A 19094-nucleotide genomic window follows, 5' to 3' on the forward strand; every position below is an offset into this window, starting at 1 on the left:
TGTGGCCTCTCTGGCAGGTGTCGCTGCTGTCAAAAACTTCACCTGCGTATTCTATAACTTCGAATACGTCAACTGCACCTGGGATGTGGATCCGACTGCTCCTGATGCCATCTATCACTTCCATTACTGGTAACTAAATGTTGAGTCATGTCGTCTTAGTCATGGAGTCCTGCTGCACGGAAACAGGCCTTTCAGCCCATCTCATTGGTCGGTGCCTGCCAGCTTTTCCAAAAACTGAGCTCCCGGGGGCAGTGGGAGAGTTGATGCCTCCCAGTGCCAGAGACCCAGATTCGATCCTGACTACATGTGCTGCCTGTTTAGACATTCCCCCCGTGAGCGTGTGGGGTTTTCACTCGAAAGATGTGCAGATTCGTAGGTTAATTGGCTTCTGTAAATTGTCCTGAGTTAGCAGGATGCAACACTGGGATATCATGGAACAAGTGTAGGGTGATCATTGGTCAGCATGCACTCGGAGGGCTGAAGGGCCTGTTTCCACACTGTATCACTAAACCAATCAAACTAAACTAGTCCCATTTGCCAGTGTTTGCCCCGATGTAACCCTAAACATTCTATCCATGTTGCCGGCCACAGGCTCTCAAATGTTGTCATTACATAGAAACATAGAAAATAGGGGCAAGAGTAGGCCATTCGGCCCTTCGCGCCTGCACCGCCATTCAATATGATCATGGCTGATCATCCAACTCAGTATCCCATCCCTGCCTTCTCTCCATACTCCCTGATCCCTTTAGCCACAAGGGCAACATCTAACTCCCTCTTAAATATAGCCAATGAACTAGGGCCTCAACTACCTTCTGTGGCAGAGAGTTACACAGATTCACCACTCTCTGTGTAAAAAATGTTTTCCTCATCTCGGTCCTAAAACACTTCCCCCTTATCCTTAAACTGTGACCCCTTGTCCTGGACTTCCCCAACATCGGGAACAATCTTCCTGCATCTAGCCTGTCCAACCCCTTAAGAATTTTGTAAGTTTCTATAAGATCCCCCCTCAAACTTTGAGAGCCCCCCTCAATCTTCCCGGATGCCCGGATCAACTTCTTCTGCCAGTTCCATTCGCCCACCAGCCTCCGTGTTGTGAAAATAGTTGCCCCTCAAGTTCCGTTTAAATCTTTTCCCTCTCACCTTAAACCTGTGCCTCCTAGATTTCCGCATCTGCTCCCAGGATGAGGTGTTCCACACTAGGGCATCGGAAATGTCCTCATTCTTCAGGGAACGGGGGTTCCCCTCCCCTACTATAGATGAGGATCTCACCAGGGTCTCTTCAATACCCCGCAACACTGCTCTCTCTCTCTATCCCCCCCCCCCCACCCACTCGTAACAAGGGCAGAGTCCTCCTAGTCCTCACCTTTCACCCCACTAGTCGTCACATACAACAAATAGTCCTCCGTCATTTCCAACATGACCCCACCACTCGCCACATCTTCTCATCACCCCCCTTGTCTGCTTTCCGCAAAGACCGCTCCCTCCGTAACTCCCTGGTCAATTCTTCCCTTCCCTCCCGTACCACCCCCTCCCCGGGCACTTTCCGTTACAACCGCAAGAGATGCTACACTTTTCCCTTTACCTCCCCCCTCAACTCCATTCAAGGACCCAAGCAGTCGTTCCAGGTGCGACAGAGGTTCACCTGTATCTCCTCCAACCTCATCTATAGCATCCGCTGCTCTAGATGTCGGCTGATCTATATCGGTGAGACCAAGCGTAGGCCTGGCGATCGTTTCGCCGAACACATCCACTCAGTCCGCAATAACCAACCTGACCTCCTGGTGGCTCAGCACTTCAACTCCCCCTCCCATTCCGAATCCGACCTCTCTGTCCTGGGCCTCCTCCATGGCCAGAGTGAGCAACAGCGGAAATTGGAGGAGCAACACCTCATATTCCGCTTGGGCTGTCTGCACCCCTGCGGCATAAACATTGAATTCTCCAATTTCCGGTAGCCCTTGTTGTCTCCTCCCCTTCTCAGCTCTCCCTCAGCCCTCGGGCTCCTCTCCTCCTCTCCTTTTTCCTTTCTTCTCCCCCCCCCATCCCCCATCAGTCTGAAGAAGGGTTTCAGCCCGAAACGTTGCCTTTTTCCTTCGCTCCATAGATGCTGCCGCACCTGCTGAGTTTCTCCAGCAGTTTTGTCTACCCCCTAGTTTTTGAATCACCCCTTGTGCCCACCTCTAATTCCACATTTACCAGTGAATGATGAATTAGGTGAGAGCTTCCCTCCTCTCTCCAGCCTTAAACCTCCCCAGGCTTAGTAAGATCCTTGTAATATCCCCAGTATCCACCCATCATAGAGTGTTACAGTGTGTGTGTGTGTGTGTCTTACTGTTTCTTTACCATTGGGCCTCAACTACCTCCTCTGGCAGCTTGTTCCATACACCCACCACCCTTTGTGTGAAAACGTTACCCCTCAGATGCCTCTTAAATATTTTCCCCTTCACCTTCAACCTATGTCCTCTGGTCCTTGATTCACCTACTCTGGGCAAGAGACTCTGTGCATCTATCAAATATATCCCTCTCATCATCTTATACACTATAAGATCACCCCACAACCTCCAGCTCTCCAAGGAATAGAGACTCCGTCTACTCAACCAACCTCTATAGCTCACACCCTCTAGTCCTGGCAACATCCTCATGAATCTTCTCTGTACACTTTCCTTCTTTCCTATAACACGGTGCCCAGAACTGAGCACAATACTCTAAACGTGGTCTCACCAACATCTTACACAAATGCCACATGACCTCCCAACGTCTATACTCAATACTCAGGTGGCCAAAAGCCTTTTTGACCACCTTATCTCCCTGTGACTCAACCTTCAAGGAACCATGCACCTGTACTCTCTTCCCCGTCACTTATGTCCACACCTCTTGCAGCTTTCTCTTCCACAATATAATCAGTCTGAAGAAGGGTCCCGACCCGATACATCAACTGACCATGTCCTCCAGAGATGCTGCCTGACCCGCTGAGTGACTCCGTCTTCCACACAATGTCCTCAAATCTTTTCATGTTTAAGAAAGAGCTGCAGGTGCTGGAAATATCGAAGGTAGACAAAAATGCTGGAGAAACTCAGAGGGTGAGGCAGCATCTATGGAGGGAAGGAATGGGTGATGTTTCGGGTCGAGACCCTTCTTCAGACTGATGTGGAGATGGGGGAGGGGCGGGAACCCGCCCCTCCCCCACCTCCACATCAGTCTGAAGAAGGGTCTCGACGTCAGTCTGAAGAAAGGTCTCGACTCAAAACATCACCTATTCCTTCGCTCCATAGATGCTGCCTCACCCGCTGAGTTTCTCCAGCATTTTTGTCTACCTTTGAATCTTTTCATAGACAGACTGGTGCTCTGCCCTCCTCTGTGCCCGTCCCTGTCCAATGACATTGTTCCTACACCAGGGTGAGCGGAGCATGACACTGTGATCAGTGTGGATGTTCAATGGTCACTCTGCGGGGGCCCACTGTGTATGTTGTAGCCCCTAAACCCAGCTTGCCTTGTACTTCCCTCAGGAAGAATACCATGGCGAGTGTTCAGAACTGCAGCGACTACATCTACAAAGGGAACCGCCGCGCCGGGTGTCAAATTCATCGCGACAAACTAGACAAACTAGAGTTGACTTTGAACAGTCGGGTGCAAGGAGTGAGTGCCAGGGGGAAGATTAAACCGTTCTACTACATGCTGGAGAGTTATGCCTTTGGTACGTGACTATTCTCAACTTCCATGGGTGGAAATCCTGGGGGGGGGGGGGGTGGTGTGTCCCCTCCATGTTTTGAGGGGTGGGGGGACCATGTTTTGTAATCCGGATTCTGAAATACTGTGAAAAAAAAAATCCCATTTCAAAATCTCAGCTTTCCGCAAGACAGCGGGGGTGGGACTGCCGATCGAGGGGGGGGGGGCGCCGCGCTGATTGGACGAGAGAGACGTCAGTCAGCAGGCAGGGAGGGGCAGGACATAATGATTGGAGGAGGGGGATGTCCTGGTGGAGCAAAGATCTTGGAGCGGAGCATGGATCGTCCAGTTGGCGGGGCCTTTCATCGCCGTGGGTTCTCTTCCACCGCCCCTGCTGTACAATTTGCTGTGTCGAGGTGATCGAGGCTCCCGATATTGAAGCCACCGCCGGGCGATGAAAGGCCCCGTGAAAGGGCCGATTCAAGCCCCACCATTCGGGGCGGACAAAGCTGCTGTTGCTGGAGTTCAGAGTCGGCCACCAATCAGGTCGGCGCCCGATGTTACCGTTCACAGGGCCCACGGCCGAAGCCTCGTGTGTGGGTGTGTGTACCCCCCATGTTTTGATACTGATTTCCGCCCCATGTCAACTTCTGCTCACCCAATGCCCGTCCCAGTGAGATGTTACCATGCCCCTGGGCAGTAATGTTGGTGCCAACTGTGAGTGACCAGTGATTCCACTCCCCACCCCCTCTACCCCCTCCATTGCTACCTCGTGTGACCCTCAGCAGTGCCCCAGTGACATAGAATGTACAGCACAGGAACAGGCCCTTCAGCCCATCCTGTCTCCGGCCAACACGAGGCCAAGACCACTTGCCTGCACAATCCATTGTGGATGATCAGCCATGATCATATTGAATGGCGGTGCAGGCTCGAAGGGCCGAATGGCCTACTCCTGCACCTATTGTCTATTGTCCATATCCCTCCATTCCCTGCACATCCAAACGGCTCTTCAATGGCACTATCAGAAAGTGGAGAGAGTGCGGAGAAGATTGAAGATGATGTTGCCAGTGCCCATGGGCCCGAGCTACAGGGAGAGGTTGGGCAGCCGGAGACTTTACCCCTTCTAGTGACGGATTCTTAAAAAGGTGAAGAGAATGACGAGGGGAATAGATTGCAGCAGGGTGAACGCACCGAGTCTTGTACTCGGAGTTGGGGAATCGAGAACCAGAGGACTCTGGCTTAAGTTGAGAAGGAGAACCAGAGGCCCAACCATTCTACACACAGCGGTGGGGGTATGGACACATGCAGGCAATGGAGGAATATGGATCACCATGAGATTGGCAGAGGAGATTAGTTTAACCTGACATCATGTTGGGTACCAACATTGTTGGATGCGGGGCTAGTCCCCATGCTGTACACTGTGGGCTGAAGGGCCTCTGGTGTGCTGTACATTGTGGGCTGAAGGGCCTGTCCCTGTGCTGTACATTGTGGGCTGCGGGTCTAGTCCCTGTGCTGTACATTGTGGGCTGAAGGGCTAGTCCCCATGCTGTACACTGTGGGCTGAAGGGCCTGTCCCTGTGCTGTACATTGTGGGCTGAAGGGCTAGTCCCTGTGCTGTACATTGTGGGCTGAAGGGCCTGTCTGTACTGTACTGTGGGCTGTACATTGTGGGCATTGTGGGCTGAAGGGCTAGTCCCTGTGCTGTACATTGTGGGCTGAAGGGCCTCTGGTGTGCTGAACTGCTGATCTACGCCAAGGGCAGGGTTCAACTCTGCATTAACATGAATACGTCTCCATTCAAATTGTCTGTGATCTTAGTGATTGTTATTGTGTAAATATTTGAACCAGGAAATGAGCAGTTATTATTATTATTATGAAACTTCTGCAAATAACTAACATCACACCACAGATAACAGCTGACGTGCAGGAAAGGTGAGATGAGACCCAAGATAACACAGTGGGCAATGTGCAGGAAGGAACTGCAGATGCTGGTTTAAACCGAAGATAGACACAAAATGCTGGAGTAACTCAGCGGGTCAGGCAGCATCTCCGGAGAGAAGGAATGGGCGATGTTTCGGGTCGAAATTCAGACTTCTTCAGACTTTGGCAGGGGAAAGGGAAACAAGAGATATAGACAGAGATGTGGAGACACTTGCCAAACATTAATGATGATGAAGGAAACAGGCCATTGTTAGCTGTTTGTAGGGTGAACCTGGGTGAGGGAGGAGAGAGAGAGAGAGGGAATGCCGGGGCTACCTGATGTGAGAGAAATCAATATTCATACCACTGGGATGTAAGCTGCCCAGGAACAGAAGGAAGCAGAACGCAGGCAGCGTGAACTGATCAAGATTCCCCCTAGTCCTCACCCTCCACCCCATCAGCCATCGCATACAACACATAATCCGCCAACATTTCACACACCACCATGCTGCCTGTCTGAAGTGTAGATGGAGTCAATGGTGGGGTGTGTGTGGGACTGGGATACATCTACAATGGTGGTGGGTGTGGTGTGTGTGGGACTGGGCTACATCTACAATGGTGGGGAGTGTGGTGTGTGGGACTGGGCTACATCTACAATGGTGGGGAGTGTGGTGTGTGTGTGGGACTGGGCTACATCTACAATGGTGGGGAGTGTGGTGTGTGTGTGGGACTGGGCTACATCTACAATGGTGGGGAGTGTGGTGTGTGTGTGGGACTGGGCTACATCTACAATGGTGGGCAGTGTGGTGTGTGCGATGGACTGGGCTACATCTACAATGGTGGGGAGTGTGGTGTGTGTGGGACTGGGCTACATCTACAATGGTGGGGAGTGTGGTGTGTGTGGGACTGGGCTACATACACAACTGTGCAATGTCTTGCAGTCTTGCGCAGAGCTGTTCCCCAACCAAACTGTGATGCATCCCGAAAAGTCGACTCACCACTTTGTTCCTCTGAAGGTCAATGGAAGCAGCCTGAGTCATTTCTAAACTAGCAGATGGCAGATGTTTGATATGAAAGTGGGTGAAAGGTGTTTGTGGATAGACGGAAACACAGAGACAAGATTTCAACCACAGCAGCCCTGATAGAGTGGTGGTTATATTGTTGCCACATGTACCGAGGCAGAGGGCAAAGCTTCAGTTTGCCTACAGTCCAATCAATTTGGATAATACCATCCATAAATGTAATTGTCAAACTCCAGTACTATAGGTGGAGCAAAGGGGAAGATACAGAGTGTAGAATCTAGTTCTCAGCATTGTAGCGCATCAGTTCCACAGACAAAGTCCAATGTGCGCAATGGGGTAGAGGTGAATTGGACAGTGCCCTAGCTTGTGGAAGGACCATCAGTTGGTGTCATGGTTGTGAGATATTGTGAGCAGAAGGCCTGTTCCTACGATGTGTAGGAAGGAACTGCAGATGCTGGTTTACTCCGAAGATAGGCACAAAAAGCTGGAGTATCTCAGCGGGTCAGACAGCATCTCTAGAGAGAAGGAATAGGTGACGTTTCGGGTCGAGACCCTTCTTCATTCCTTGAGCCCTTCAGGTGTGAAGAAGGGTCTCGACACAAAACGTCACCTATTCCTTTTCTCCAGAGATGCTGTGTGTCCCGATGATGTTCTCAATGGTGCAAGAGGCAGAAGTGGTGAGTAGTCCATCCCTGCCCTTGTCTCTCTGTGTGGACCGCTCCTCACCTCCAGTCCCTCAGTGACCTTCCATTGCTTGTCCCCTTGGCTGTTGTCTCTCCAGGTTCCTCTTGCCTCCCACAGTCTTGTTCTCGTTAAGACTAGAGGCCAGTTGTTAATTCCGTCTGTCAATCCATCCACAAAAAAACATCTGCACTGCCCTTTGAGCCAGAGTGCAGTCTCATCGAGGAACGTTAGTAGCAGGGTGATCAGTGTAAACACACACTGAGGTCCCAGCAAACAAGGACCAACAACTGACCACAAACTGCTTTTGGAATGTTGAACCAGGGATAAATATTGTCCAGAGCAGCTCTGTTTTTCACATAGTTACACAGGATATTTACACACTCACAACTGTTGATACTTATTGCAACTTGGATGGAAGCCACTTGACCTATTGGGTCTGAGGTTGTATAGTACAGAGAATAATACTAGTACAGAGAATAGTACAGAGAAACATGTACCCAATGTTGGGCGAGTCCAGAACCAGGGGCCACAGTCTTAGAATAAAGGGGAGCCCATTTAAGACTGAGGTGAGAAAAAACTTTTTCACCCAGAGAGTTGTGAATTTATGGAATTCCCTGCCACAGAGGGCAGTGGAGGCCAAGTCACTGGATGGATTTAAGAGATAGTTAGATAGAGCTCTAGGGGCTAGTGGAGTCAAGGGATATGGGGAGAAGGCAGGCACGGGTTATTGACAGGGGATGATCATCCATGATCACAATGAATGGCGGTGCTGGCTCGAAGGGCCGAATGGCCTATTCCCGCACCTGTTGTCCCATATCCCATGTCTAAAACCCCTATAAATGCCACTGTAATATCTGCTCCCATTGCCAGCCCTGGCAGCGCGTTCCAGGCACCCTGTGCAAAAACAACACTTGCCCACACGACACCTTTAACTGTTGCCACTCTCACATTAAACCCATGCCACCTGGTCTTTGATATTTCCGCCCTGGGAGGAAAGGTTCTGACTGTCGACCCTATTTATTCTCTTGTATATTTTATAAACTTCTGTCAACTCTCCTCGCAAACTCTGACAGCCCAGAGAAGACAAGACAAGTTGGTCCAAGGTCCTACAGTAAATGAACACCCTGTAATCCCGCACCCTTTCCAAAGCCCCCACATCAACCAGCGCAGCACACAATACTCCAATTACAGCCTGAACCAAGTTCTCTAAAGCTGTGGTAGACAAAGGTGCTGGAGAAACTCAGCGGGTGCAGCAGCATCTATGGAGCGAAGGAAATAGGCAACGTTTCGGGCCAAAACCCTCCTCTAAAGCTGCAACATGGCTTCCTGATTAGATTAGCTTGGCACCAGGTTCAGCAGCGACATTGGGCCAATAGACAATAGGTGCAGGAGGAGGCCATTTGGCCCTTCGAGCCAGCACCACCATTCAATGTGATCATGGCTGAACTTCCCCAATCAGTACCCCGTTCCTGCCTTGTCTTCATATCCATTGACTCCGCTATCTTTAAGAGCCCTATCTAGCTCTCTCTTGAAAGCATCAGGAGAACCTGCCTCCACCGCCCTCTGAGGCAGAGAATTCCACAGACTCGCCACTCTCTGTGAGGAAAAAGTGTTTCCTCGTCTCCATTCTAAATGGCTTACCCCTTATTCTTAAACTGGGGCCCCTGGTCCTGGACTCCCCCAACATCGGGAACATGTTTCCTGCCTCTAGCGTATCCAAGCCGTTAATAACCTTATATGTTTCAATAAGATTCCCTCTCATCCTTCTAAACTCCAGAGTGTACAAGCCCAGCCGCTCCATTCTCTCAGTATATGACAGTCCCGCCATCCCGGGAATTAACCTTGTAAACCTACGCTGCACTCCCTCAATAGCAAGAATGTCATTCCTCAAATTAGGGGACCAAAACTGCCCACAATATTCCAGGTGTGGTCTCACTGGCCTGTGCAGACTGTTCTATAGTATGATCCGTTCAACACTGATCCTCAGTGACGTGGCATCAAGTAAAATTCTTCAGCAAAGCTGACTGCAGTTGTGGGGATCAGAGGGATATGGATCGCGTACAAGCAGGGACTAGTTTAACTTGGCGTCGTGCACAGAGATTGTGGGCTGAAGGGCCTGTTGCTGTGCTAGCCTATGCCCCATGTTCTCTCAAACAGATGGAATAACTGAGAATACTTTATGGAGACATAGACTCAAGCAGAAAGCAGAAACAATCTTGCGACTGACCCAACCTACCAACAACTAGAGAGCAGTCCCGAACTACTCTCTACCTCGCTGGAGATCCTTGGACTATCTTTGATCGGATTTTACCAGCTTCATCTTGCACTATACATTATTCTCATTGTTCCGTTGAACATGTATCTGTACACTGTGGACGGCTCGATTGTAATCATGTATTGTCTTTCCGCTGACTGGATAGCGCACAACAACAGCTTTTCGCTGTACCTCGGTACACATGACAATAAACTCAACTAAACTACCTTCTACTTTCTTGAAGTGAAATTACGCCCGCCAGGAAGGATAGATGTGGCGCGCATTCGAGAGGGCATTAACGTGAGCTGGGAGATTCCCAGTGACTGGAAATCACATTGCACCAAATACGAAGTGAGAGTTTGCAGCGTGAAGCGGGTTTCGTGTATAGACTATATGGTAAGTCCCTGCCCTTGTTAATGGGGCCATGTTGGTATACAGGGTATGGAGGGCTGTGCATTTGAGTATAGGACCAGGGAGGTTCTACTGCAGTTGTACAGGGTCTTGGTGAGACCACACCTGGAGTATTGCGTACAGTTTTGGTCTCCTAATTTGAGAAGGGACATTCTTGCCATAGAGGGAGTACAGAGAAGGTTCACCAGACTGATTCCTGGGATGGCAGGACTTTCATATGAAGAAAGACTGGATAGACTCGGCTTGTACTCGCTAGAATTTAGAAGATTGAGGGGGGATCTTATAGAAACTTACAACATTCTTAAGGGGTTGGACAGGCTAGATGCAGGAAGATTGTTCCCGATGTTGGGGAAGTCCAGAACAAGGGATCACAGTTTAAGGATAAGGGGGAAATCTTTTAGGACCGAGATGAGAAAAACATTTTTCACACAGAGAGTGGTGAATCTGTGGAATTCTCTGCCGCAGAGGGTAGTTGAGGCCAGTTCATTGGCTATATTTAAGAGGGAGTTAGATGTGGCCCTTGTGGCTAAAGGGATCAGGGGGTATGGAGAGAAGGCAGGTACGGGATATGGAGTTGGATGATCAGCCATGATTATATTGAATGGCGGTGCAGGCTCGAAGGGCCGAAAGGCCTACCTCTGCACCTATTGTCTATGTTTCTATGCAGACAGGAGACTGTTGACATTGAATGGCGGTGCTGGCTCAAAGGGCCGAATGGCCTACTCGTGCACTTATTGTAAAATAAATAAATAAATGATTAGTTTATTTATATAACCTTCCTACTGTCCTGTCAGCAAACAGACTAGATATAATTACAATCGAGCCGCCCACAGTGTACAGATACAGGATTAAGGGAATAACCATTAGTGCAGGGTAAGGTCCCATTAAGGATATGAAGGGAGGAACTGCAGATGCTGGTTTATAGACACAAAATGCTCGAGTAACTCAGCAGGTCAGGCAGCTTCTGTGGAGAAAAAAAATAGTTGATGTTTCGGGTCGAGACCCTTCTTCAGACCTGACCAGTGAGTTTATGATTAAAGATATCTTGTTTACACTAGTTCTATGTTCATCCACTTCCTCATCCACTCCCTACACACTAGGGGCAATGTGCAGAGGCCAATGAACCTCCAAACAACAGTAGGTGCAGGAGTAGGCAGTGTGATCATGGCTGATCATCCCCAATCAGTACCCCGTTCCTGCCTTCTCCCCATATCCCCTGACTCCGATATCTTTAAGAGCCCTATCCAACTCGCTCATGAAAGCATCCCGAGATTTCGGCCTCCACCGCCCTCTGAGGCAGAGAATTCCACAGACTCACCACTCTCTGGGTGAAAGACATGCATGTGTGTTTGGAATGTGGGAGGAATCCTGAGCACCCAGGGGAAACCCACATGGTCATGGCGAGAACGTGCAAACTCCACACAGACACGGCACCCGAGGTCAGGATCGAAGAGTGGTCTCTGGCGGGCGTTATGAGGCAGTAGCTCCACCCGCTGCGCCACCACCACAATTGTAAATTCTTCTTGTCTGCAGTTCCAGAAAGCAGCGGGGACGATCATCGATGCCGACACCAAGTCTAAGAACACTGTCCAGGTGCGGGCCATGTACGACTTATGTGGCTCCTCTGGGATATGGAGTGAGTGGACACCAGAGCACTATTTCGGTAAGAGAGTTCACTGGCCTTCCGTTAGCCAGCAGGCTTCATGTAACTCAGCGGGTGGGTCTGGCAGCATCTGTGGAGAACATGGATAGGTGACGTTTCACAGAGTGCTGGAGTAACTCAGCGGGTCAGGCAGCATCTGTGGGGAACACGGATAGGTGACGTTTCACAGAGTGCTGGAGTAACTCAGCGGGTCAGGCAGCATCTGTGGAGAACACGGATAGGTGACGTTTCACAGAGTGCTGGAGTAACTCAGCGGGTCAGGCAGCATCTGTGGAGAACATGGATAGGTGACGTTTCACAGAGTGCTGGAGTAACTCAGCGGGTCAGGCAGCATCTGTGGGGAACATGGATAGGTGACGTTTCGGGCCAAAACCCTGAAGGACATAGGCAACGTTTCGGGCCGAAACCCGGAAGGGTTTCGGACCGAAACGTTGCCTATTTCCTTCGCTCCACAGATGCTGCTGCACCCGCTGAGTTTCTCCAGCACTTTTGTCTACCTTCGATTTTCCAGCATCTGCAGTTCCTTCTTGAACAGTCTCTCGATGGAATCGTGAAGCTGGCTGGCGGGTGAAGATAGACACAGAGTGCTGGAGTTACTCAGCGGGTCAGGCAGCATCTGTGGAGAACATGGATAGGTGACGTTTCACAGAGTGCTGGAGTAACTCAGCGGGTCAGGCAGCATCTGTGGAGAAAATGGATAGGTGACGTTTCATAGAGTGCTGGAGTAACTCAGCGGGTCAGGCAGCATCTGTGGAGAACATGGATAGGTGACGTTTCACAGAGTGCTGGAGTAACTCAGCAGGTCAGGCAGCATCTGTGGAGAACATGGATAGGTGACGTTTCACACAGTGCTGGAGTAACTCAGCGGGTCAGACAGCATCTGTGGAGAACATGGATAGGTAATGTTTCGAGTCGAACCTCTGCTGGCCTCACGAGTGTTTTGTGCAAAGTCTGTGATGGTAAGAGTACTCTGTGTGGTTTCCTAAAACGAATTTGGAAACGTGACACTCTGACAGAAAGCTGCCACAGCATTTGAGATTGATTCAGGTTGAGAGATACAGCGTGGAAACAGACCCTTCGGCCCACTGAGCCCGTGCTGACCCTGCGATCACCCGTACACTAGTTCTATCCTACACAAGGGACAATTTACAAAAGCCAATTAACTTACAAACCTGCACGTCTTTGGGATGCGAGAGGAAACCGGAGCGCCCGGAGTAAACCCACGTGGTCACGGGGAGAACATGCAAACTCCGTCCAGACTGCACCCGTAGTGGGGATCGACCCGGCTCTCTGGCGCTGGGAGGCAGCAGTTCTACCGCTACGCTGCTTTGCCACCCAGGGTTGACCTATAGGCAGGGTCACCAACTTCCTCACTCCCAAATAAGGGACAAAAGGTCAAAATACGGGATGCATTCCCCACGGCAATTCATTGACCGACTGGGCCGTGTCTGGGTGAACGATGAGTTGTCCCGGGTGCTGGACTGCACACAAAGCCCGGCCGGCCAGCTGAGGAGTTTTGTCCCGGGCCGCGTGATGATCGGATGTGAGAAGGAGGGGTGGTGGTGGTGTCGGCGGTAAGCGAAGGTCCGAAGGTTGGACAGCTGGCCGGGCCGACTGACCGACGGGGCCACGGGCGAGGCGCTGCTGCTGCTGCTTGCTGCTGCACTCCACGGGCTGCACTATGTCGGGACGGGTGAGGCGGGGCGGGGCTGGACGTGACGCTCCGACCCAACAGTCCCCTCGACCCGAGTGGTAGCGGTCAAATACTGGACAAGGGCGGTCCCGTACGGGACAAACCAATTTAGCCCAATGTATGGGGTGTCCCGGCTAATACGGGGCAGTTGGCGACTCTAGTTATTTTTTATTGTCACATGTACCAAGATACAACGAAAAACGTTGTGTAGCACTCGATCCAAACAGAACACATTCACCATTCATAAATACAATCTCCAGTCCAACAGGTGGAGCAAAGGGGAAGATACAGAGTGTAGAATATAGTCTCAGCATTGTAGAGCATCAGTTCCACAGACAAAGTCCAATGTCCACAATGGGGTGGAGGTGAATCGGACAGTGCCCTAGCTTATGGAAGGGCGTTCACAAGCCGGATAACGGTGGTGCGCGCTTCCAAGCTTCTGTACCTTCTGCCAGACGGGAGCGGGGAGGAGAAGAAGGAATGACCGGGGTGGGATAGGAACAAGTCTTTGACTGTGCTGGCTGCTCCATAGATGCTGCCTGACCCCCCATTCTCATGGTGGCGCAACGGGTAGAGCTGCTGCCTCACAGCGCCAGAGACCCGGGTTCCATCCTGACTACGGGTGCTGTCTGTACGGAGTTTGCAGGCTCTCCCCATGACCGCGTGGGTTTTCTCCGAGACCTTCGGTTTCCTCCCACACTCCAAAGACCATCAGCGATGCATGTTTAGTTGGTTCGGTATATACATGTAAACTTGTTGCTCATGTGTGTAGGACTGTGTTAGTGCCTTTCTTGACGTCCTCTGAGTGAGGGCTACATATATGTATTTATGTATGTACTTAATCTATGAACCAATGTTGTATAACGTTAGTACCTCCACCAATGTAAAGCACTTTGGCCAACGAGAGTTGTTTTGTAAAGTGCTATAGAAATATGTGAGGTGATCTGCCTTGAAGTGACTAGTGTGCGGGGATCACAGGTCTGTGGGCCATCCTGTCTGTTTCCGCACTGTATCTCTCAACTAAAGTAAACTAGACGATACATCCCATCCCATCCCATTCTGCTGGGGGAGAAGACCACCCTCCTCCATGCCATGATGTCTACACTTGGAACATGGAGCCTTTAGCACAAGAACAGGCCCATTGGCCCACAATGTCTGTGCTGTACATGATGCCAAGACTAACACTCATCTGCCTGCACATAACCGATATCCCTCCATTCCCTGCATGTCCATGTGCCTATCCAAAAGTCTCATAAACGCTAGTATCGTATCTGTCTCCCCCCCCCAGGCACCCACCACCACAGATACCAGCGCAGTCTACTACGATTGTTGCCCACCACCCTCAGTATTAAATAAAGACACTTCTCCTTTCAACGCCCCCCCTGCCCTCTAGTGTTTGTTGTTTCCACCCTGGGGGAAAAACGTTCTGACTGTCTACCCCATCTATGCACCTCATAATATCATATACCGGCATCAGATCTCCCTGCAGCCGCCAGAGTTCCAGGGAACACAAACTAATGGCCCCTGTCCCACGGTACGAGTTCATTCCAAGAGTTCTCCCGAGTTTGCCCTGATTTGAACTCGGAGATTTACGGTAATGGCCACTCGTCGATACTCGGGGCTCTCGTGGCCATTTATCAACATGTTGAAAAATCGTCACGAGTCTTCCCGAGTACCTGCCGTTAGCGTTACGAGCCGCTAAGAGACGTCCCCGAGCTCCGACGTACCCACTACGTTCATTCTCCGTGCTTATCACGAGTTTGATTATTTTTTAAACTCGGGGGAGCTCTTGGAATGAACTCGTACAGTGGGACAGGGCCATAAGTGAGTCCAGGCTCTGCTCCATTTTATGCAGGCTGTGGACCCCACCCCACCATCACGTATCTTACACGTAAACCTGTTGCCCGCAGGGGAAGATGCCGGGACAACGTGGAACTGGAGCATCGCTCTGCTCATCTTCATCCCAGTGCTGGTGGCTGTGACCGCAATCATGCTATTCGCCAAGCTGAAGCAGTAAGATACGAATGGGCACTTCGCTTCAAGCCCAATAGTTGGCAAATCCATCAGTGATAGCAGCAGAATTAGGCCATTCAGCCCATCAAGTCTACTCCACCATTCAATCATGGCTGATCTATCTCTCCCTCTCTACCCCATTCTCCTGCCTTCTCCCCATAACCTCTGACACCCGCACTAATCAAGAATCTATCTATCTCTGCCTTAAAAACGATTTGCCCTCCACAGCTGTCTGTGGCAATGAATTCCACAGATCTCTGCTGACCTGGATCAGCTCCAGCAGCACCGAACAAGCTTGGCATCTTCAGCTGAAGGCACCCCATTCAACACCGTCATCCCCTTTCACCCTATCCTCACCCACCTTGCCTCCCACCCTGTCTGCTCCCCCACCCACCCTGTCACCCTCTCTCCCCCCCCCCACCCCCCCCCCCCCCCCCCTCCCTCCCCCCCCCCCCCCCCCCCCCCCCCCCCCCCCCCCCCCCCCCCCCCCCCCCCCTCTCCCCCCCCCCCCCCCCCCCCCCCCCCCCCCCCCCCCCCCCCCCCCCCCCCCCCCCCTCCCCCCCCCCCCCCCCCCCCCCCTCCCCCCCCCCCCCCCCCCCCCCCCCCCCCCCCCCCCACCCTCTCCCCCCCCCACCCACACTCTCTCTGATTTCCTCCCACACTCCAATGACAATAGACAATAGGTGCAGGAGTAGGCCATTCGGCCCTTCGAGCCAGCACCGCCATTCACTGTAATCATGGCTGATCATCCCCAATCAGTACCCCGTTCCTGCCTTCTCCCCATATCCCCTCTCTCCGCTATCTATTTTTAAGAGCCCTATCTAGCTCTCTCTTGAAATCTACAGGTGTGTAGGTTAATTGGCTTGGCACCAGTGTAAATTGTCCCTAGTGTGTGTGGGGAAGTGTTCATGTGTGGGGATCGCTGGTGGGCACGGGCTCGAATCTCTTTACCCTCCACGTGACTAACTATCCTCTCTCACTGCAGACTGAGGAGATGGATCCTCCCTCCCATCCCAGACCCCGGCCGGCTGCTGAAGGATATGTTTTTCGATGGGAATGGAGACCATTCGGTAGGTCAACTCTTTGTGGCGTCAGCATAGGTGTGGAAGCAGAGATGTGAGTTGTCCAATAGGCAATAGGTGCAGGAGCAGAGGCCATTCGGCCCTTCGAGCCAGCACCGCCATTGGGGCTGATCATCCCCAATCAGTACCCTTCTCCTGCCTTCTCCCCATATCCCCTGACTCCGCTATCTTTAAGAGCCCTATCTATCTACCAAAACTGCACACAATACTCCAGGTGTGGTCTCACTAGGGCTCTGTACAACTGCAGAAGGACCTCTTTGCTCCTATATTTGATTCCTCTTGTGATAAAGGCCAACATGCCATTCGCTTTCTTCACTGCCTGCTGTACCTGCATGCTTACTTTCATAGACTGATGTACAAGGACCCCCAGATCCCGTAGTACTTTCCCTTTTCCCAACTTGACGCCATTTAGATCATAATCTAAACGAGGTAGACGGGAGGTCAGGACGGCTCCCTAGTTGGTGAGAGGACTGATCTTCATTGCTTACTTTACGCTCTGAGCTTGCGGCTCACAGACAAGCTGGGTGGCCTTGGTTTGTGAGAGAGATGAGGACTCGCAGCTTCAAGGGCAAGCGGCAAGATCCAGGAAATATCTTGACTTGTCCAGATGCTGGGAATCTGTGTGAGTGATGGTGACACTTGGGGGCGTTTCTCGACAGTGTTGTGTACACGACGGGCGTGTGTGTGGTCTCAAGGTGGAAAGCCCCATCTGTGGCTGGGCCTCTCCGGGAGGGATCGTGACTTCCTCTTGCACTTGAGCGTAACTCTATTGTAGTTATATGTGGTTTATCTGATCTGTGTAGGAAGGAACTGCAGATGCTGGTTTACACCGAATATAGACACAGAGTGCTGGAGTAACTCAGCAGGACAAGCTGCATCTCCGGAGAGAAGGAATGGGTGATTCAAGATTCAAGATTCAAGATTCAATTTATTTGTCGTTTGGACCCCTTGAGGTCCAAACGAAATGCCGTTTCTGCAGCCATACATTACAAACAAATAGACCCAAGACACAACATAATTTACATAAACATACATCACATTGCTGTGATGGAAGGCCAAAAAAAATTATCTCTCCACTGCACTCTCCCCCCCCCCCCGATGTCAGAGTCAAAGTCAAAGCCTCCGGCTGGCGATGGCGAAGGGTCACCCATTCCTTCGCTCCAGAGATGATGCCTGTCCCACTGAGCATTTTGAGTCTAGTGGAATGAAGGGATATGGAGAGAGGGCAGGAACGGGGTACTGATTGTGGATGATCAGCCATGATCACAGTGAATGGCAGTGCTGGCTCGAAGGACCAAATGTCCTCTACTCCTGCAACTTTGTCGCTGTTTCTATGTCTCAGTATCTCTGTTGTCATTGAAGAGTTCTTCATTGTCCCACTGTCAAATGTCCTCAACCTTTGGAGGTAGTCGAGGCTTTGGTGTTATTTCCTGACCTGTGTTTAGAGCGTGGAAACAGGCCCTTCATAATAGTGGGATAACATGGAACTGGTGATCAGTCTAGACTTGATCTTTAAGACCCCTATCTAGCTCTCTCTTGAAAGTATCCAGAGAACCTGCCTCCACCGCCCTCTGAGGCAGAGAATTCCACAGACTCACCACTCTCTGTGAGAAAAAGTGTTTCCTCGTCTCCGTTCTAAATGGCTTACTCCTTATTCTTAAACTGTGGCCCCTGGTTTTGGACTCCCCCAACATCGGGAACATGTTTCCTGCCTCTAGCGCGTCCAAGCCCTTAACAATCTTATATGTTTCAATGAGATACCTTCTCATCCTTCTAAATTCTGTACAAGCCCAGCTGCTCCATTCTCCAAGGATATGACAGTCCCGCCATCCCGGGAATTAACCTTGTAAACCCACGCTGCACTCCCTCAATAGCAAGAATGTCCTTCCTCAAGTTAGGGGGACCAAAACTGCACACAATACTCCAGGTGTGGTCTCACTAGGGCTCTGTACAACTGCAGAAGGACCTCTTTGCTCCTGTATTCAATTCCTCTTGTTATAAAGAAACTATATGGTTGTTTAAGAAGGAACTGCAGATGAGCGGGTGCAGCCTCTATGGAGCGAAGGAAATGCTCCTGGTTTCGGCCCAAAACGTTTCCTATTTCCTTGTTTATAAAGTCAACTATCCATGTTCTGTTTCACCCGCTGAGTTACTGCGGCACTCTGTGAAACGTCACCTATCGAAGTTCTCCACAAATGCTGCCTGAGAAACTCAGTTATGGTGCAGCAGCATCTATGGAACTAAGGAAATAGGCAACGTTTCGAGCCGAAACCCTTCTGGAAATAGGCAACGTTCCGGGTTTCGGCCCGAAACGTTACCTATTTCCTTAGCTCCATAGATGCTACTGCACCCGCTGAGTTACTCCAGCACTCTGTGAAACGTCACCTATCCATGTTCTCCACAGATGCTGCCTGACCTGCTGAGTTACTCCAGCACTCTGTGATTTGCTCGCTGGGTGGAATCTAGAGGCAGCTACTCGCCCACACATCATGTCACACTTTCCAGTAACTTCCCCTCAACCTTCACACCATTGCTGTGTCTCCCACCTCCTCCACCACCCACACTTCTTCAGTCTGTCTTCTGTAAACAATGACACCATCACTCGATTCGGAATCTTAAACCTTTCCGGGGGTAGAAGAAAGGAAAAAAGAAGAGGAGGAGCCCGAGGGCTGAGGGCGAGCTGAGAAGG

At 51.0% G+C, this 19094-nt stretch overlaps 1 protein-coding gene across 1 annotated transcript in view; it reads left to right on the forward strand.

The window, feature by feature from the left end:
- Positions 1–16438, forward strand: part of LOC129701976 (interleukin-13 receptor subunit alpha-1-like) — a 30501-nt gene extending 14063 nt beyond the window's left edge. Inside the window, exons 4-9 of the mRNA XM_055643434.1 lie at positions 18–129; positions 3504–3691; positions 9788–9939; positions 11488–11617; positions 15221–15323; positions 16309–16438. Coding sequence (XP_055499409.1) covers positions 18–129; positions 3504–3691; positions 9788–9939; positions 11488–11617; positions 15221–15323; positions 16309–16423 — 800 coding nt within the window. The 3' untranslated portion in view covers positions 16424–16438. The remainder of the gene's footprint in view (positions 1–17; positions 130–3503; positions 3692–9787; positions 9940–11487; positions 11618–15220; positions 15324–16308) is intronic.
- Positions 16439–19094: the final 2656 nt, after the last annotated feature.

This window comes from Leucoraja erinacea, chromosome 12 (assembly GCF_028641065.1).
Source record: "Leucoraja erinacea ecotype New England chromosome 12, Leri_hhj_1, whole genome shotgun sequence".
NCBI lineage: Eukaryota > Metazoa > Chordata > Chondrichthyes > Rajiformes > Rajidae > Leucoraja > Leucoraja erinaceus.